The sequence below is a fragment of the Gymnoscopelus braueri genome (assembly GCF_963280865.1).
Source record: "Gymnoscopelus braueri genome assembly, chromosome: 8".
In the NCBI taxonomy this organism is placed as follows: Eukaryota; Metazoa; Chordata; class Actinopteri; order Myctophiformes; family Myctophidae; genus Gymnoscopelus; species Gymnoscopelus braueri.
The window spans coordinates 26,471,883-26,493,077 of NC_137609.1; the positions used below are offsets into that span (position 1 = coordinate 26,471,883).

General features: G+C 43.2%; 3 protein-coding genes across 3 annotated transcripts; 1 reads left to right on the forward strand and 2 right to left on the reverse strand.

Annotated features, from left to right (window-relative positions):
- Nucleotides 1–2,011: 2,011 nt before the first annotated feature.
- Nucleotides 2,012–7,828, forward strand: ppm1nb (protein phosphatase, Mg2+/Mn2+ dependent, 1Nb (putative)). Its single transcript, XM_080435321.1, has 6 exons — nt 2,012–2,714; nt 2,949–3,520; nt 4,469–4,586; nt 5,512–5,626; nt 6,294–6,357; nt 6,575–7,828. The coding sequence occupies exons 1-6, from the start codon at nt 2,306–2,308 to the stop codon at nt 6,590–6,592; spliced, it is 1,296 nt and encodes a 431-aa protein (XP_080291447.1). The 5' UTR covers nt 2,012–2,305; the 3' UTR covers nt 6,593–7,828.
- A 1,106-nt stretch (nt 7,829–8,934) lies between these two features.
- kcnk12l (potassium channel, subfamily K, member 12 like) lies at nt 8,935–11,670 on the reverse strand (the record flags this gene model as incomplete). The annotated part of the gene is made up of 2 exons (XM_080435320.1): nt 8,935–9,920; nt 11,328–11,670. 2 exons carry the CDS (start codon nt 11,668–11,670, stop codon nt 8,935–8,937), a joined length of 1,329 nt encoding a protein of 442 aa, XP_080291446.1.
- Nucleotides 11,671–17,817: 6,147 nt separating this feature from the next.
- itpkca (inositol-trisphosphate 3-kinase Ca) lies at nt 17,818–21,195 on the reverse strand. Its single transcript, XM_080435327.1, has 7 exons — nt 21,138–21,195; nt 20,376–20,478; nt 20,060–20,273; nt 19,493–19,697; nt 18,740–18,841; nt 18,572–18,643; nt 17,818–18,194 (listed from the first exon to the last, which is right to left on the reverse strand). The coding sequence occupies exons 1-7, from the start codon at nt 21,186–21,188 to the stop codon at nt 17,973–17,975; spliced, it is 969 nt and encodes a 322-aa protein (XP_080291453.1). The 5' UTR covers nt 21,189–21,195; the 3' UTR covers nt 17,818–17,972.

The window sequence follows — 21,195 nt, forward strand, 5'->3', positions numbered from 1 at the left end:
CCGACTTAGTGGAGCTTGAGGCCGAGGAAGCGCGCCCTCGCGCCTCCAGGCGCGAGTGCCCGCGGTGACCGGCCGACGCTCCACTAGTCGACTCAGCGCCGTTTGATTTGTAAACCGATAGGGACAGAATAGTTCTTTTCATGGATCACTGTGTGTGTGTGTGTGTGTGTGTGTGTGTGTGTGTGTGTGTGTCAGGGAGAAAGTAAAACAAAAGCCAGAACACAATAAAAGTATCTAAACAGTCCTGCTTTCAATAAACCAAAAAAAGCATGAGCGCGTGCGCGTGTGTGTGCGCGTGTGTGTTTGTGTGTGTGTGACTGTGTGTGTGTGTGTGTGTGTGGCCATATATGTTTGTGCACAAGCCTGGCTTGTGGCTCCCTCTAGTGCTGGGTGGGTGGTAAAAACGAGCGCGCATTCTTCAATCGTACTGGTTCTCCAATCATACTGTAACATATATATATATGAATATATATATATGAATATATATATATATATATATATATGAATATATATTCATATATATATATATATATATATATATATATATGAATATATTCATATATTTATGTATATATGTATATATGTATATGTGTGTGTGTGTGTGTGTGTGTGTGTGTCAGAATGTTTTAATATACTGTAGGTGTTAAATCCAGGCTTAACCCCTAATTCTGCTTTCGTGAAATAGGCCCCTGGTTGTAGGAGATCTGGGATGATGTTCGACAGAGACCACATATCAGCAAAGGTCACGTAAGGCCTGTGATTACCCGTTCTGGCAATTTTTCTATGACCAATACCGGATGAGGCATTTCTAACTTGCATGGTTCCCGACTTGCATCGTTCCCGAGTAGATGGTGCCTAATAGGCACTGGTCTATATATCTATAAATGCACAAAATCTCTGTGTTTCTGCGTATCCATGTGTCTCTCGCATATCTTGGGAGCCGTCCGACTGACCAATTTCAAACTTGGTGTGTGTATCGCCAGGGACCCAAGGGAATCATGTGCAGAGTGGGAAATCAAATCAGATCCACAGTTATCCGGGAATATCTAGAAATCTGCAAGTCTCCATATCTGTCCACCTGTCTGTCTGTGTCGCTTTTATGCCCTTATATGGAGTTCTCTGTATCTGTCTGTCTGTGTGTGTCCCTTTTATGCCCATATATTGAGACCCTGATGTTATCAATATGATGTCATAGTACAGATGTCATAGACCCCCCTCCAAGTACTGTGATAATGGGTTACGCAACGGGTATTGCATAACCGGATGTTCACAATGGGCATTGTTACCAATGTGCATCTTTCCCAAAGGCATTGGCCTAGTGTATAAAACGTTCTTTTTTATTTTTTATTATAAACATATATCCAAAATGTGATTTAAAATATGTGTGAACATCTGTATATAGGCTATGTATTCAGTAATGTCAATAATTACTTTGGTCTAATGTTCCAAAAAAGACACACATGCGCACACACACAAACACATTTATTTATTAAGTCTAGGCCTTCAAAAACGGTGCTGATTAACGATTTTGCAACATGATCATTCATAACCTTACAACCGAGTTACAACCCAGTTATAACACTGACATGTTTAAGGCTGTACCAAAACCTGTGTGTCTAGATGAATAACCCCATCCCTACACGATTGATATTTTTCTCTCGTCTTTCTTCCCTCCATCACTCATTCATAATTCTAGGTGCTAAAGCACCTGACCGTGCTGTAATCCACAGAAGATGCTCTGTAATCCAGAGCGAGCAAAGGCTGAGATTAACAGAGATAGATGTGGGAGGGGCAGGATTGCTGCAGAGCGAGCGGGTGGGAGCCAAGCAAGAGTGGTGGAGAGAGATTGCTTGCTCATGACACGGTAGATCCATGATGCTCAGGGATTGGTGCACATAAATAGCCATCCAATCACATGTGGGGGGGGCAGGGAAAACAACAAGACTAGAGGAGAGCTGGTGAAAGAAGGAAACGGCTATGAAAAAGAGAGGGAGAGGGTAGAATAGAAGAGAGACAAAACGGAGGAAGAAGAGGGTGAAGGATGAGTCAAAGCAGAGCGCTGAGTGATCAGTGAGCATCTCGACTGAGAGCGAAGGGAGGAGAGAGACAGAGAGAGAGAGAGATGAGCAGGAAGAGGGTGGTGAACAACCAGCACGGACAGCATCCATCAGGTCAGTCCGCCATGCTTTGAATACTGGAGCAGCAGGGCTACACACACGACACACAGGCCCAGCGTCAGGCCTAAACCAGGCCCCTGCCACGAACGGTAAGAAGACTCACACACGTCAGCTTTCGCACAGGAGCTATGAGAACCTCCAGGAAGGGAAGTGTGGAGATGCCTGCGTTCATGCGGCAGCTGGCGAAAGAGACAGAGAAGAGGGTCAGCTCTTTCTTCAAGGGGGGGCGTGGAGGCGCAGGAGGGGAGGGGGAGCAATCCGGAGATGGAGAGGGTGAGGAGGTCATTCCGAGCCCCTACCTGGACCATCCTGTTCTGGATAAACTGACCGAGGAGGGCTGCTCTCGTTGGGGCCTGACCTACGCCCTGGGCAGTATGCAGGGCTGGAGGGCCAACATGGAGGACTTCCATAACTGCGTTCCACAGCTGGGCGGCGAGCTGGCAGGCTGGAGCTTCTTTGCTGTATTTGATGGGCATGCAGGCAGTAGTGTAGCACAGTACTGCTCCCAGCACCTTCTGAGTCAAATTCTGTCTACAGGTGAAATATCCCCCCCCCCACACACACACACACGTTTCTATCAGGCTTTGGTTTGATTAAACTCTATTCTTTTGTTCTCATTCTAACATGAAATCGGTAACTAATCAACATTGGTTGAGAATTCAATATCATAATGAATTGCCTATTATGTTTTGCTAATTGTATTTCCTAATGATAAGATGTAGCAGTTACTGGACTCTTTGCCATTAGCTAATAGACTTTCTGTTCACTTAGGTGGAATGAGGCCAGAGGACGACCCAGCGAGAGTGAGAGGCGGCATTATGGAAGGTTTCCTGCAAACAGACAAGCACTTGCACACTGTTGCACGACGAGAGGGCTGGGAAAAAGGAGGCACCACTGTGGTGTCCACGCTCATCTCGCCATGCTACATCTACTTTGCCAACTGCGGTGACTCGCGGGCCTTACTGTGCCGGTCTGGGCAGGTGTGCTTCTCCACCGAGGACCACAAACCGTACAGCCCTTTGGAGAGGGAGCGCATCGAAAGTGCAGGCGGCTCAGTGTCCCTCCAGCGGATCAACGGCTCCTTGGCCGTGTCCCGTGCCCTGGGGGACTTCAGCTACAAGGGGGCAGAGAACCGACTCGCCAACCAGCAGATGGTCTCTCCGGAGCCAGAGGTGTATGTGGTGGAGAGGTCACCTGCGGACGAGTTCCTGGTGCTGGCCTGTGACGGGGTGTGGGACATGATAACCAACGAGGAGCTGTGTGCCTTCATCCACAGTCGGCTGCGCGTCTGCACTGACCTGAGGGACGTCTGCGCTCAGGTTATCGACCTCTGTCTCTATAAGGTCAGAACTTCTTCACTGGTACACTGTAAAAGGCTGAGTGTTGAGTGTAACTCTGAGATTGTACAAATGGAACCAAATGGATGATATGGATCCTTGTAAAAAGTCAGTGCAAATGCTCTATATGCATATATAATACACACACATGTATACAAAATGGACCCTCTCATTGTTAAATCAATATTTATTGGGTAGATAATAATAATCCCAATTGGCATTTGAAACTGGGTTGTTGCCTTAGGTTCTATTATATAATGAATTGACTGTTACTGTATGTCTCATGTCACACTGTTATGTAACAAGCCCTGCAGCTTGGACATGCACAGCAGCACAATGACCTGAAAACATCTCTCCCACACTTCAACACCTCATTTACAATTTTTGCCCATCCTATAGTTAACGCTGTGTCTCTGGGAGACCAGCGGTAATGTCACTACACAGTAAAATCCTCAGTGTTAATTTAACTCTGAGAGTGTAAAAAAAAAGAGAAAGGATCCCACATGGATGCTTTGTACACCTGAGGAGGATTCTGCCACAGTCCACTCATCAAAAGATTGAAATCATGTGTAATATCGTTGCTGTCGGTGGAAACCTTGAATGTCCAAAGCTGTTACTTTTAAGGAAATGGAAAAAAAGAACCTGCGTTTCCATGGATACAATGTAGTTATTATTTAGTGGCAAGCTGCTGTTAATACTAACAGCAGATCTACGAGCTCACAAGCGTCACAAGCTTCTAGATTGGCTATTTTTGTGTGACACTGTAGTACGATGAGGTAGGACATTCATGTATGAAAAAACATACGCATGTAAATATGGAGATGCAAGGTTTCCACGGTACCTGACTGACAACAACGATATGCTGACATCACATGCATCACATCACATAGACTGTAGCCTGCTGTGAGGACAGCCAGAGGCGCCCATGTTCCTTTTTAACTTGTGCTTCAACAGGGGAGCTTGGACAACATTAGCATCATCCTGCTGTGCTTCCCTGGAGCCCCCCAGCTCTCAGCAGAGGCATTGCACCAGGAAGCCGAGCTAGAGGACCTGCTGGAATCTAAAGTAGCAGGTGCAGACATGTGGAGGGCCACTGTGACTCTCTGGTCAAACATTGGGGCCATTATCAATCACCACCAGGGCTGTCACAATCATTACATTTAACATGATGATGACTTTTCAGTCAAATGATTGCGATTAACCCATTAAGACCTGAGGCCGATTCTAGGAATGCCTTCAAAATCAGTAGTTCTCAAGCATATTCGTTATTCAAAATTATTCAAAATTTTTCAAACACTTTCAAGACTTTTCTAAAATGTTCAAAAATAGGAGATTTTCAATCTTGCAGTGAGGTTGCATATCTCCTATTGAATATCCAACGCAAAAGTCTAAAATGACACGGATGCTTTCTCGGTTTTCATGGGTTAATGATTTGGCGTTGAATATTCAAATATTTGTGTTTGGCTTTTAGGCTTCGTGAACAAAACTTTCACAGGGCAGATTGAAAGGAATGACAAATGTAATAACTTTGTACTTCAAAAAAAAAAAATATATATATATATATATATATGTATAGCGGAAATAGCCGATCTACAAGCTTACAGCGCGTTGCAATGCAACGCGTTGTAGATCGGTTATTTCCGTTACGTTCCTTTTTGAAAATATTAGAAAATATATGAAAACTTTTCAACGTACAACAATGTAATAATTGCGATTAGGTGATTATGTAATAATTGTGACAAGTCTGATCACCACACATCCTTAAATTAATTGTTACTTGTTTACTTAAATGTAACATCTCCTCCTGTTAATGTTGTTTCACTGTTTCAGATCATTTCAGTTTCTAACAATGTTTAAGAAACTTTATTCATTTATTTAGAAGTTGCAACAATGAATTGATGCATCACTATTAAACCTACTGTGACCATCACGTCTATTTTAGCAATTCATCCCCTCTAACATTTTAAAGCCTGTCTCCCTAACTTGTTTGTTAATAGAGATTTATGAGGAGCTGAGTGCCACCGGGGAAGAGCCTGACCTACTATCTGTCCTCACAGTTCTAGCATCCACTGTCATCCCTGGATTACCACCAGGGGGAGGCATACAAAGCAAGTAAGAGAAGAAACATGTTTGTCTATTGTTGTTGTAGTGTTTTAAAGACAAGTTGAAATGAAAAATATGTTTTTCACACTTTTAGAACAAAAACATGTAGTATGTATTTTATATCAAAAGTACTTCCTATCAAAAAAACTAAAGCAGCAGTGCTTATATCAGCAGTTCGATGCCAACCAATCTCAACCAACAATATGGCATCACCCCTCAATCGATGTCCCACACAGAGATTCATTATGCTAGACACCAGAGGGTCCGGTGTATGCTATACAGTAAAATGGTAAACAAACATGGGGTGCGGTTTGCAAGCAATCTAATTTTAAAGCTAATCAATACACTTAAACATTTGAGGCAAGAAATAGGCAATGCTGTAACAGCAACTTGATTCGGCACTGCCTTATATGTCGTATTTTTCCTTGTGGTCCGAGTCAGTAAGGTGGCCCAGGTCACGTGCACCATGGTACTCGGCATGCCCAGGATGAGCGTTGTCATTTCCCACTCTCTTAGTCTTAGTTCAATCCACAACGAGAACTATGGTAAACTGATCGAAAGGATCAAAATTGATTTTCAGAGATAGAATAAGTTACCTCTTTCAGTTCTAATTGTCTCTACATGATAATGAAGAGGTTTATGGATACATTACATAATGTCACCTTTTGTGTTACAGGAGGAACTGCATAATTTCTGCTTATTATCAGAAGAGAGAGACGTATAGGCCCACACCGCCCAATGTAAGTAAATATCGTGTGTGTGTGTGTGTGTGTGTGTGTGTGTGTGTGTGTGTGTGTGTGTGTGTGTGTGTGTGTGTGTGTGTGTGTGTGTGTGTGTGTGTGTGTGTGTGTGTGTGTGTGTGTGTGTGTGTGTGTGTGTGTGTGTGTGTGTGTGTGTGTGTGTGTGTGTGTGTGCGCGTTATTTACTGACTACTTCCTTCATTCCCTGTTCTCCTAGGGTTTGGGTGGGTCCTGAAAAAATCAGTTGAGGATGAATCTCCAAGGATCCATGAATGGGGTATAAATAATGTCAATACTAGAACTTAATGTGTGCAATTTGAAAGAAAATGGAGGTAAGAAGCTTTTTGTGTCCCGCCACCTGAGCCAAGCAACAACTTGCCATAACAAATACAACAAACATAAGTGTGACAAAGTCTGATACATTTTATATTTATACAACAAGGAAGAATATTTTGGCTTGCGTAGAGAAATGGCCCAAGCAACAACTCGCTGCCTCATATTCAAAGAACAAATTATATGGAGATCAATTCACATGTTTACTAGGTAACTAACAGTGTTTCAGCTATAATGTGAAAACAAGATAGTGAAATAAGAGTGTATTTCAGGTTGATGTTTTAAAAATAGTGTTAAATTCTGACATTTAGAATTTTGGTCTGTTTTTGCTGTTAACCAGGCAGGGAAAGTTTTTTGTCCTGGCACACCAATTGACTAATATTAAAATAATAGCCATTTGAATGTTATTTTCCAAGTAGCACTACCCGCAGCACTTGTTCTTGATAATATGTGACTTGTTCTAATGAAATCAGTCAGATGTTACGGAAAACACTTTTTTGAACAATTGAAGAGGAGATTGTAAACTTTCTAAGGATGCCAAAATATTTTTTGTATTGCAAATATTCAGAGATGGCTCTACTTATATAACAATTGTCCGCAAACTATATTTTTGAGAAAAACAGGCTCAGTATAGTGTAAAACAGAGAGGATGTACACATGATACATAACTTAGACATAAAATAAGGTTTTGACGTGATGAGTTTCAGCAACATGATTTTTCAAGTTTACAGTGCAATTAAGTCTATATTTGGGGTACCTGGGGGTATATGCGTAGACACTTTTCCCAATGTTGTTGTGATCGCAAAGAAAAGTTAAAACATACAGTATATCAGAATTAAATATTTAGGCATCCCTGTGGTCCTTCAAACCCTTCCCAATTTAAGGTCCCTATAGTTAAAATGGTTATGGAATGGATCCGTACTGTGCTGCCTTATTGTTGTACGTGAATGAGTACAGTATCTAAGTATTTTTGAACATTTGGTGACTGGGACAGATCCTATAGATCAGAAATAGAGAGGCCATAAGGTTTATCAACATCTTACTGTATTGTTATATGTTTGGAATGACCAGTGACCTTGCATTCTATGTATAGACGTTACATGTTAAGAGTTGTGGTTGTTATCAGCCTGAATAAAGATTATTTGACTAACTGCTGGCTCTACAATTTGCATTTGTGTGGATTTTTTAGAATACGCACTAAAGTAGAATTTCTGTGACACTTTTCTGCCGTTGTCCTTCATCGAAAGATCTGATAAACATACACTGTATGCTGTGAATAACAAATATCTGTTGATCTTTTGACGGCCACACTTGACTATCAACAGATTAAGAGGATTTGTTTTACCGCTTGAAACCCAGTATCCATATTCTGCGGGGAACATTAACCAAAAATAGCAGATTTACAAGCTCACAAGGCAGTACATTGCGATGTGCTGTGAGCTTTTAGATTGGCTATTTTTCGCAAAGAGATTTGGTGTTGGTCCAAGTACAGAGCCAACTCAGGTCCAGTTTACTAGAGGGTTTCAGTGGTTAATATGAGCCTGTTTCTATTTAATTTGAAAATGCAATTCCAATACAATGCATATTTATCAAGGTGTGTAAGAGGACTGTGTGTCTTTAAAGGAGGAGGCAAATGCACATTATGCATAGGCGTTCATACATTCACTCATACTGACCACCACATATTCAGGCCTTGGTTTTTGAGGATCTCACAGGAACATCTGCAGTGCTCTTAAATCAGCTTTCCTTTTCAAGAGGCCCTTCACTGCTTCCTCTATCTGATTGCCTGTGAGCCAATGGCTTATGAGCCAATCACTTCAGGATATCAAACCCCTCTTCACAATGATGTTCTGTAAATTATATATGCATCTGTCTATCCTGTCTGCCCACAGAAAAAGATTTATCTGATAACTGCCTGGAATCCTTGCTTATAAACACTGGTGAAGAAAAGAATAAGAATGCAGGTCTGCTACTATCTACATATACTGTCGCTTCCTGCTTTTGGTATTGAACAAATAGCATCGAAAAAGATTTGTTTAGAAGGAAAAAAACAGCACATTTTCATATCTTGGTGCAATATATAGAATCCAAAGTGCTTTAGAGATCTACAGCAATGTCCTCCAGAAAACAGTGCCATTGAAGAAATTAAGGATCATGCTCTGTGTGTGTGTGTGTGTGTGTGTGTGTGTGTGTGTGTGTGTGTGTGTGTGTGTGTGTGTGTGTGTGGGTGTGGGGGGGGGGGGACTACCTGTCCACACTGGTTTCCTGCAGGCGATTATTCATCATGGCAAAAGCACCCACACCCCCAGAGAATCCATTTTGTTGCACGTGGCTCTGCAGTGGGCCATGGCGAGCCGTTTCGCTTAGTTGCTTCTGCAGCAGAGCCAAAGACACCTTATTGGACACCATGAACTCATTCACAGAGATCATTTCCCCAGACTGACGCCGGCCCACATATGCACCATCACCAGCTGCTTCAGCTTCAGTCTCACTGTCACATGCCACCTCCACTGAGGCGTTTGTGTAGCGGCGTTGTCCCGTGGGACAGTGGGACGGAACGGGCTGCACGGCATTGCATCTGATGCGCCGGCGGCCGAGCCGCGCAGGCAGAAGCCTCAGGGGCCGGCGTTTGCTGGGGAGGCAGGGGCAGCAGTGACAGGAGCAGCAGCAGTGCCACGTGGGGCAGGCCAGCTTAGCCAGGATCCAGTTGAGCGTTTGCTTGATGACAATAGAGATGACATTAAACAGGGAATAGATGCAGCATACCCCCATGAAGATGAAAAGGCCATTCCCGAGGCGGTAGGCGTCCTGAGCCTCATACTGCTGCCGCTGGCTGCTCACCAGGTCCCCGAAGCCGATGGTGCTGAAGGCCACGAAGCAAAAGTAGAGGGAGTCCACGTAGCTCCAGTCCTCCATGGGGCAGTAGAGGGTGGAGGCGCTGCACGCGATCACCACGGATGCGACTCCCAGGATCAGCATCACGTAGTAGACGGAAGGTTTCCATCCCTCCAGGCTGTCCTCTTCCACGGGCGACCTCCGGTCCGATAGCGCCCCGACGCCAGAAGTCCTCAGCCGACGCTCGTGACACCAGCGCATGACATAGGCCAGCATGGTGATTATCCTCTCAAGGAACAGGTTGAAGAAAAGGATGGTGGCGGCACAGCCAATGAGACCATAGAAGATTAAGAATATCTTTCCAGCTATCGTGACTGGGGTGGTCATACCAAAGCCTTGAAAAGAGGAACATAAAAACAACTTTAACTTTGCAGCATCCGCAATGCAGATGCTGTGTGATGCATATGGATTGGAGCTCTATTAAGTAGTGTACTAAAAATAGGATTAGGTCTCAGACTTACGAGTAATGACTGAATTACTCTACACTCGTTTGAGAACACACACACACACACACACACACACACACACACACACACACACACACACACACACACACACACACACACACACACACACACACACACACACACACACACACACACATTATTGCGAACGCAGCGGAAGGGCGCGCCGAAGGCGCAAGTGGAGCTTACTATGAAACCGTGCTCGGGTTGTGTGTGTGTCCGTGTGTCTGTGTACAGTATTGTGTGCACTGCCTGTGTGCAGCCGCGCCCCCATGTGACTCACGCTCTCATTGGCTGCTGACAGATCTCAGAGTGGAGCTTACTATGAAACCAACCCGATCGCCCCCCAAACACGGTGAAATAGCACGGATTGACAAATGGCAATTCCGTGCATAGATGACTAGGAACTCCGAAACTCCGTGCATAGGAGAACCATATCCCCCCCCCCCCCCATTAACTTCAATACGAGGCGGAGGCAGTCACGTGACTTTCTCTCTACGCTCTCCCCATCACGGTGAAATAACACGGATTACAAGTCCGTAAATACACAACATAACAATTTAAAAAAGACACAAAAAAAAATAGGGCTAGCGGTATGGAGCCTTCTTGTGGCGGCCCTGTTCTCACTAATTTCACTGTACCACCCACTTCTCTACAATTGCTCATTCCTTTCTATTCTTCTTATTGTTATTTTCGAGCTGCGTTCGCTTCCCGCGTTCGCGCGTCTTACTTGTGATAACCTTATGAACCAAAAGCTGAGGTGCTTCTCTGCGATAATGAAAAGTTCAGTGCTGTGGCACAACATGAATCACATCACCCCCATTATAGCCTCCCAGTACGTTTTAGGATCCATTTTAAGATTGTATTGTTTGTTTTTAAATCCTTAAATGGATTAGCACCAGTTTATGTCTCTGATCTTCTTAAATTATATGTTCCATCGAGATCTCTGAGGTCAGCTGACCAATTGCTGCTTGTCGTCCCAAAGACGAGGTTTAAGCAACGAGGGTGGCGAGCCTTTTCAGTTGTAGCTCCCAAACTGTGGAACCAGCTACCTTAACAGGTCAGGCTGGCTCCCACACTACCTGTTTTTAAAACCCATCTAAAAACATTTTTTTTCCCCTTGGCTTTTAAACCCTGATTGATATTTGTATTAATGTTTAATTGTATTGTGTTTTTTTGTATTGCATTATGTTTTATTGTTGGTATGTGCAGCACTTTGGTCAACTCTGTTGTTTTAAAATGTGCTCTAAAAATAAAGTTGGATTGGATTGGACTCACCAATGGTGGAAACCACTGTGCCTACAAAATAGAAAGCCCCAGAGAAGTCCCAGCGGGGTCTCAAGGCATCCACCCTTATCCCAGCTCCATTGGCCGCCTCATACTGACGTAGCAGGGACTGCAGGGCACTCAGGTTGACCCTGTACTGCTGGGTGAAATTGTCCAGCTGCTGTTTCCAGAGGTGGCGGGCGTGCAGCTCAAAGGGGTGTTCTAGAGCGGAGAAGATGGCTGCTCCGCACAACAAGTAGAGCAGGATGAGGCCAGCAAGCAGGCAGAAGCGGGCGTTATCTTCATTCATGGATCGCCGGGAACAGCAGCCAACACCACTCCTCCTGTGAGCCATGACTGCAGCTGCCCAGGTGCACCACTGCACCAACATGCACTGACTCCGCCAACAGGGTCAAAACACTATGGTCACAGGACTACCACCACTCATTTTCAAATATACTGTGTATACTTTAAAATGACATGGCAGGGTGGACGTTTTCCTTGTTAGGGGAACTGTGAGCCACTATTTAGATGAATGGATGAATGGACATTGTCATGTTTCTGAAGCCACTGTAGCCTGTGAAGAGAACATAAGATACATTTCTTGAATACATAATCATAGGCTTATTTACTGCGACTACTTGAGCAAGACACTTAACCCCTAACAGCTTCTGATGAGAAGGTTGGTGGTGAGCAGATCGGTGTGTGAATGTGAAGCTGAATGTAATGCGCATTGTAAAGCACTTTGGAGAAAGGTGCTATATAGAACATAAGATACATTTCTTGAATACATAATCATAGGCTTATTTACTGCGACTACTTGAGCAAGACACTTAACCCCTAACAGCTTCTGATGAGAAGGTTGGTGCCTGGTGGTGAGCAGATCGGTGTGTGAATGTGAAGCTGAATGTAATGCACATTGTAAAGCACTTTGGAGAAAGGCGCTATATAATTGTACCGTTGCGTTTACTCTGTTTACTCCAACCAGTGCAAAACTATAGAATAACTGTAAAAATGCTTGCAAGACATTTGATCACTATATCAAATATATGTATTTCAGCTTTAAAGCAGATTGTTTTGTCTGATAATCATTACAAATGTAATAGCATCTATGCCTTATATCTGCAATCTAACAAAGAAGTATAGAGACAAAGTAAATAAAGAATGGAACAAACCTGTTAATGAAATTGTCCATTGAATGAAAATGTCTGGTCTGCTGTGCTTGCATCACAGGTCTGCTGGAGAATGGTAGGAGTGGGAGGAGGCGTCTATTTTCTATAAAGTGAGAGGCTGTCTGATGTGCCCACTTTAATGTTGACATCATTCGTAGACCCCCCACCCACCACCACCACCACCACCACCACCACCTTCCTGCTCTACACCTTCCCGAGTGTACCTCAGCTGGTATTCAGTGGTGGAAAGTAACGAAGTACATTTATTCAAGTAGTGCTTTACAATTTTGAGGTACTTTTATTTTACTTGAGTATGTCAATTTTTCAATATTCTATAAAATACTTCTAGGCCACTCCACTACATGGAGAAAGGAAAATACAATTATTTGAACTTTAGTTGCTAGTGACTTTGTAGATTTAGATTGCTAATACAAAAAATACTGTTAATACATTTTATTTATAATGCACTTTACATTTGAAACAAAACTCAAAGTGCTACAATCAGGGTAAAATATTATATAATACATTAACCACTTAAGCCCTATTTCATAGAAAGTAACCACTTTCAAGCTCACATTAGATCTGCTATTTCAGATTTAGAGTACTTAGATTATTTTTTCTACCTCCTGAGCCACTGCTCTAACTATCAAAGGTGGACATTGCTTTACCGTTGAACATAGAGTTGTTTAATAATAATAATAATAATAATAATAATAATACATCAGACTCATATAGCGCTTTTCTTAGTACCCAAAGTTGCTATACAAAACAGCTTAAAAACTATTTTATTATAGGAGCAAAAAAAAGAAAAACGTTAAAAGGCTAATAACAATAAGCTAAGTCAAGAGGAAGAAAGGGAGATCTGGTTTGGGTTAGGCAGGGAAAGCAAGTCTAAAAAGGTGGGTTTTGAGGGAGGCTTTGAACACGGCAAGAGTGGGGGCGGCTTTGATGTGAGGTGGGAGTGGGTTCCAAAGGGTGGGGGCTGCAACTGAAAAAGCCCTGTCACCCCAGGTGCGTTTTTTTTTGTGGGGGGGGGGGGGAGTCCAGGAGGTTTGCGTCGCCAGACCTGAGGGAGCGGGAGGGGGCGTGGCGTTTGAGGAGGTCAGAGAGGTAGCGGGGAGCCTGGTTATTGAGGGCTTTGTAGGTGGTGATGAGTATTTTGAAATCTATTCTGTGTTTTACTGGGAGCCAGTGAAGGTCATGGAGGACTGGGGTGATGTGGTCTCCGGATCTGGTTCTGGTAAGGAGGCGGGCAGCAGAGTTTTGCACATATTGAAGTTTTTTGAGAATTTTTGCGGTGGCACCATAAAAGAGGCTATTGCAGTAGTCAAGTCTGGAAGTGATGAAGGCATGGATGAGTGTCTCTGTAGCAGTTTGGGATAGTGTGGGACGGAGGCGGGCGATGTTTCTGAGGTGGAAGAAGGCTGTTTTTGTAATGTGGTTGACGTGGGATTGGAAGGAGAGGGTGGGATCCAGGATGACCCCAAGGTTGCGGACTTTGGTGGAGGGGGTGACAATGCAGCCATCGATATTAAGGGAGAAATTATGAGCGGGTGAGGGCATCTGTCCGATAATGAGGATTTCAGATTTGTTGCAATTTAGTTTGAGAACGTTCTTTTGCATCCAGGACTTAATGTCAGTCAAACAGGTGGTGAGGGTGGAGATGGTGGTAGCAGTAATGGTTTTCGAGGGGAGGTAGAGCTGTGTGTCGTCTGCGTAGCAATGGAAACTGAGGCCATGAAGACGAAGGATTTGTCCGAGGGGGAGGATATAGAGAATGAACAGGAGCCCTGGGGGACACAGTGGATGACAGAGGTTGTGGTGGATTTGGAGTTGTTTATGGAAATGAAATGATGTCTTTCGGAGAGGTAGGATGTGAACCAGGAGAGGGCAGTGCCGGTGATTCCGAAGGTGGATTTGAGGCGTGAGAGGAGTATGGAGTGGTTGATGCCTGGTGTCAAAAGCAGCACTAAGGTCAAGGAGGATGAGGATATTGAGTGAGCCAGTGTCGCAAGAGAGCAGGAGGTCGTTGGTGACTTTGATGAGGGCAGTCTCTGTACTGTGTTTGGAGCGGAAACCGGATTGGAAGTTTTTGAAGAGGTTATTGGATTCAAGATAGGTGATGATTTGAGCGACAACACATTCCAGGAAAAGGTAGGTTGGAAATGGGCCGGTAGTTGTTGGGGGAGTCGGGGTCGAGACCAGGTTTCTTGAGAATGGGTGTGACGGCGGAAAGCTTTAAGGGAGCGGGTGATTGATGGTGGAGAAAAGGACTTTGGGGTTTGAACAATAATTTTCTACATTATGCCAAGTTTGAACCCTAGCAATCCTATTCTGGGGGTAACATTTGCAGACTAGAAAAGTGTGCTCCTCGGAGCACAGGTGTCCGCCAGGCTGGGTTGCCTACCCAGGGCCCGCAAACTTTGGCAGGCAGTCATAGCCACTTGGAATGGGATCAGAAAAATCTAACTCATACATCTTGATCACATGACCCCAGAGTTAATGTGTACTGGTTTGTGTGTTTTGAACAAAATCTGTAATAGCAAGACAGCGCAAAATGACGGAAAATTTAATCTGGCACAAGTTGGCGGGCCTATATGAAGAGTGAGAATCCAAGGAATCATTTATTTTTGTACGAGCTACGGTTCAAGAGTTATATAGCGCCACCATGAGGCAAATGTGAACATTTTGGGGTGGAGGTTCTACCATGGCCTTCTGTGAGTATGCGTGCGAAGTTTCACAGAAATCGAGAGCTGTGTTTTGTGGCATTTGGTGCCACAAACGAGCCAGATGACAGGGAAGCACCATAGGACGCACCATAGAAGACAGGGAAGCACCGTAGGAAGCACCATAGATGACAGAGAAGCACCGTGGAAAGACCATAGATGACAGGGAAAACTGTGTGGGTGGATTTGGACAGCATGGCCTCTTAATTCAGTCTGCTCGGCCTTTAATCTTAGAGGTGAGAGCAGGGAGTTCTTCTGCTTAGCTGCTTTTTTATTGATTAGATTTTTAAAGATATTTTTTGTCGTTTATTTGATAGTATACAGTAGACTGACAGGAAGTGGGGAGAGAGAGAGATGGGGAGTGACACGCAGCAAAGGTCGTCGAGATCGGGATTCAAACCCGCGACACGCTATGTCGCAGCCTAGGTGCCCGGACCGCTACGCCAGCCATCCGGGCCTTCCACTTAGCTTCTGATGACTGAATGACGTCAGGCAAAAACCTTGTATCTCCATATTCGACTTTTCTTTGGTAAATTAATGCACCTACTTCGTTCGTTGTACAAGAGTGTCGTAAAAAAGTCGCAAAAATAGCCGATTTGTGAGCTTGTAATGTGCTATTTTTGAAAAATGTATGAAAATGAAAGTGGTTGAGTGTGCCTGTGGGTTTTATAAATGTAGAACCAATGAAAAGCAGAGCTCCATTTCCTGAAATGTAATGGTTTTGGACATGAGTTTCCACCCAACAGTGACGATATCACAATTGCCTTTATGATCCCATCTGCAAAAGACAATTTATCAGGTGTTGCAGTTTCAGGTTTCTCATTAATTAATGTATTGTATGTAGTACAAGTAGCAGTAGTATCTACAACCTCACAACATCAATGGCACAGAAAGAAACTTTCTGGTTTCTGGTCTGCAAAACGGTTGTTTTGCATTAATACATTTAAAGTTTGTATGACTTTTTAAAAAGAGGTCCTATAATAATATTCTAAAGTTAAATGTGTTTTTCAAGTCTGTCTGTGTAACATCTATTTTAGATTTATTCTGTTGTCTTGGTACTGCGACTCCCAGGATTAAGTTTGAAACAAAAACACAGACGTAGGCCTACTGCTCAAAAATGAATGCTGCAAGGTCCTAGCACCAAGGTCATTTTGTAACACGTCTTCAGAAACAGTTAATTTTTACTTTTGAATACATAAACAAATACATTTCTGGTACATTTCCATTGCCTGCATCATTATGTGTAGGTGACTAAAAGGTTTAGAGAAGTTATAAAGCAAACACACACATTTACTGTATGTGGAATGGCGTCCCTGTTTTGGGAATTTTTTTAATTAAATCTTTATTTATTTATTAATAATTAAAAAAATAGCCGAAATAGTAGATCGACAAACACAAAGCATTGCGATGTGACAAAGGCTCAAGTGGTTAATTCCAATACATTTAGGCACAAACAAATTTGATAAACATCATGAAAGTTTGTCTTCATAACATGTTGAGGGACCATTAAAATAACCTAAAATTCAAAGGATACTTAGATCTTATATCTGATTATACTTAACATTTTAATTGAATTAAATGAAAAGACAGATAACAAGGCACAAGGTTTATTTTTGCATCATAGTCAAGCTTTGGCATCATTTGCTGGTACAATGTGGCTTCATTTTAATAAGGATAAGTTGTCCATTAAGCTTATATTTGTTAGTACATTGTGGTTTCTGAACTATAAGACGGCTGTTAATAACAAACTAGGTTTTTCCAAAAGTCTCGTATTGTTGGCATAATAATATATTTTCTGAACTGCTGAGCAAGCTGTTTCCAGCCAGAAACGTCTGGCCTATTGTTGTTCGGACTGAGGGTGGAAATTACTGGACTGCAGGCTTGTGTGAGAATGTCATGGGTTCGGAATGTGTACTGTAAGTGCAGTTACAGTATAATGTTAAGTACTGTAAGTGTTACAGTATAATGTAATGAACTGTAAGTGCAGTTACACACAAATATATATATATATATATATATATATATACGGAGATACAAGGTTTCCGCCCAACAGCTGCTGTAAGTGCACTTACAGGTATGTAATGTAATGTAAATGCAGGTATTGTTTAATGTACGTAGGTTAGTGTGGTCTGATGTGCGAGAATGTCATGGATCAGCCTAAATGACTACATGTACTACAGTACTTATACTATTACATTTTACTACATGCACTACTTATACAGTTACAGTATAAGGCAGTGGTTCTCAAAGTGTGGTTTGGGGACCCCTAGGGCGTCCTTGAGGTAGTTCCAGGGGGTCCCCCGCAAAAGTTCATATATATATATACAGTTAATATATATAGCATCAAAATGAGTTTAACCACTTAAAACCTTTATACATCAGCTATTTTCAAAACATCTTGAAAAAAACAAATCTGAAAATATTTTTGAACCATTTTTGGTCCATGGCCAATTCCATATTAATTTGGGGGTTCTTGACATGTAAAGGTTTGAGAACCACCGGTATAATGTAATGTACTGTAAAGTGCAGTTTCATTATAATGTAAGTTAGTGTGGTCAAATCAGCATGAAGAGTGGATGTCACAGGAGCTCATTGTTGCTCACTTGCACAGGACTTCCATTTTTTCTTTTAACAGATACCTGTACATGCTGGTGTGTAAGTTATGTGCTATATTTCTATCCAGAGTTCACTTCAATCACAAAAATTTGGACAGCGCTGATGTTGCAGGAGCAATCCACTCGGAGTCCTAACCATCTACATTATACGGTAGGTGGCAGTGACAGTTCCAGACCGTTGGTCAGTATGTCAATGAGATTGTCCAGACCCCATAGGTAGCCGTCTTCTCGATTACCCTCTACCCAGGGAGTGCGATGGTCCAAGGTGAGGGGTGGTGGTAAGGCAACGGTCTTTCCAAAATCGATCATCCAGACGCCTGTTTTCCCTGTTCCATCATGGACAAACAACAGGGAGCTGCCTACTACCTGCAGGGAGACAAGTGTTCGTGCTGATTGTGGATTGCACTGTACGGTTTAACCACTCGACCTGACGTCCATATTTTGGGCATGTTACTATAGGTGAAAATGATCAACCCCCCCCAGATCAGATCAGATCAGCAGATCTACAAGCTCACAACTTTTGCCAAGTTGCTTGTAGATTGGCTATTTTCACTATTCATTGTATGATAAGGTAAATAGGGTTTAGCGTTTTATACGTTATACAAATGACCAGGTTTCTCACCGCTAATATGTTATTTAACTTATTTTCTGCGATTGACACAGTTGAACGACAACTAACTTTCCAGTGTCACGTTCACAACATTTGATAAACTGTGGCAAAAGAGAGCTAGAATCCATCCCACCTCATGCATTCTGAAGAAGTGCGATGTCTCCAGCACCCGACGTAACTGTCTCAGCCGCCTCAGATATCCCCGCTGAAGAAAGAGAGCGAGAGAAGAGAACTTCAAAAGAGGAAACAAGAATGGAAACTTTGGAAGTAAATTCAAAGTAATAACAAAGGTCAGACTCACCACAATTTGGGTGTTGGAATCAAAAAAGTTTTTAAGAGCCTCCATCACCTGCTCTCTACTTTTGGTCCTTTTGAAGTTTGTCTGACACACTCCATTTGCCTGCTGCACAGGTAATTAGAAGACAAAGAATAGAATACAGAACTACAGTAGATGGAACTGTATGCCACTCTATGGCACAGCAAATGCTTCCTCTTTGTTTTTTATTATTTTGGGGGGCATTTGTACTTTCTGACAGGGCATTGAGGGACAGGATACTGAGGACATGTACGGTGACACGTTTCCGAGCCGGAAGCCATCCAGGGATGTTGTGGTTACATCATGACAGTGACATGACAGTTGTGTATGTGCTGTAGTACAGTAGTGGTTCTCAACCTTTTCAGGATTCAGGGCTTGAAAATGTCGAAAAGCGTTCACGGCACACCCCTCTGACCACTTAACACGGCTGCCATGTTAAGTGGTCAGATGGGTGGACCATGTGCATCTTCAGTGCATGTTTATCTTAATCAATCGATCGATTGTGTTCCAGCTTGTCAATGGAACTAACGTAGTATATTTTCCCATTTATCAGTATCACAAAGAAAACCTTTTCGCAAGGTTTCAAAGAAAAAATACCATCATTTTTTTTTTTGCACATTATTGTTTTGTATTAATGTTATATTACCATTAAAATGTGTTTTGCAAATTATTTGGGGGCCCACTTGCAATATCCCACAACTGCCCACAGGTGGGGAATCACTGTGTAGTGGTACTTACTCTCACTCCCTCTATCCGGAAACCCAGTGTTGTTGTGGAACTCAGGCTCTCCCTCCATTGCATGTATCTTGTTTTGAGTACTGCCTGCTGGTCTTGCTCCTGGGCTGTGGGGGCCCCTGGATCCACAGCCACCATCTTTTCATACATGTCTTTACGAGGCTGAGGCCGCTCCCTTGCCATCAGCAGCTCCTCCTCAAGGTATGTACTGTAAGAGACAGTCCCTAAGCACTGAGTCTATTTGCTCTTCTCAAGTATGTGACGTGAGCAGACAGGCTCCTCTTCCATTTGCTGTCTAGAACAGTGTTTCATATCAAGGACCCCCAAATTGATAGGTATTTGGCCCGGCAGACCCCCATATCGAAAGATTTTGTGCCAGGGGCCCCAAAAGAGAAGATTTGCATCTAATTTATATTCTTATGGGTTTTTCAAATGTTTTGAAAATTGCAGATCTACAAGCTCACAGTGCGTTGCATTGCGACACGGTGCGAGCTTGGGGGACCCGTGGGGGGCCCGGAGACCCCACTTTGAGAACCACTGGTCTAGAAAACATAAAGCTCTTACACTTACCGGCTGCCCATCTTACAGTCCATTATGGCCGGAGTGTTGAAATGAGTGAGCAGATTATCCATCATGTTGTAATCCTGCTCATCTCGCTGCACCACACCATGGTAGGCTGGCACAAACGGCTTCAGAGCGTCCTCCATCAGCCCCTGGAAACACTGTCGCTCCCGTTCGCAGAATCTCTTCAGCAGCAGGCCATAGTCCCCGGCAAGGAAATTTCCTGCAAAAGAGGTGAAAAAAGGGAAACAAGAGAACAAACAATATGTTTGTCAGTTTATAAAAAGCCCTTCATTTAGCTGCTTGCCTCAAGAAGGCAACAAACCTGCATGTCCAACCACTTGCAGCCACTCCTGCTGTTTCTCGGGGGCCTTGGAGACGGGAGATGATGAGATCCCCAGGCTTGTCTGTGTCTTCCATATGCTGCTCTGCATGGGGAAGAAGAGCATTCATTAGACCTTTAGACAGTCATTCCTCAACATGCATGCCTCCCCCTGCCAAGACTGCATTCCACGGCTTGTTTTTGCAATGTCTCTCCGCTGACACTGACAGACAGACAGACAGACAGACAGACAGTGAGACAGACAGACAGACAGGAGGACCTCAGACTTCAGACTGACCACCACCAACTCAACTTCAGTGTTGTGTTGCCAGATTGTGTGAGAGAAATAAGCAACCAGGTCTATGAAAACAAGCCCAAAAGAAGTGACTATAGGCTAGCCTACGGGCTACGACTATTTGAAAATAGCCGATCTACAAGCTCACAACGTGTCGCGAGCTTGTAGATTGGCTATTTAAAAAAGAAAAGAAACAAATAATCTTGGGGGGAAAAATAATAAATTTGGAATGTTTTTGAAACATTTTAACAAGACAAATCTTGTATGGATGGGGGGGTCCATGGCACATAATATTTTCAGATGGGGGGGGGTCTGTGGACGAATACATATTAATATGGGGGTCCTTGCCAGGAAAATGTTTGAGAACCACTGGTTTAAACAACATTAGGAAATGAACCTAAATAAGCAACGACACTTTAGAAACAAGACCCAAAAAAACACAACCGGCAACTACCAATATATTTACTTACAAGCAACTTCACAGAAAAACAAGCCCAAGGTGCCTTATAATAAGCAGACATGGCAACA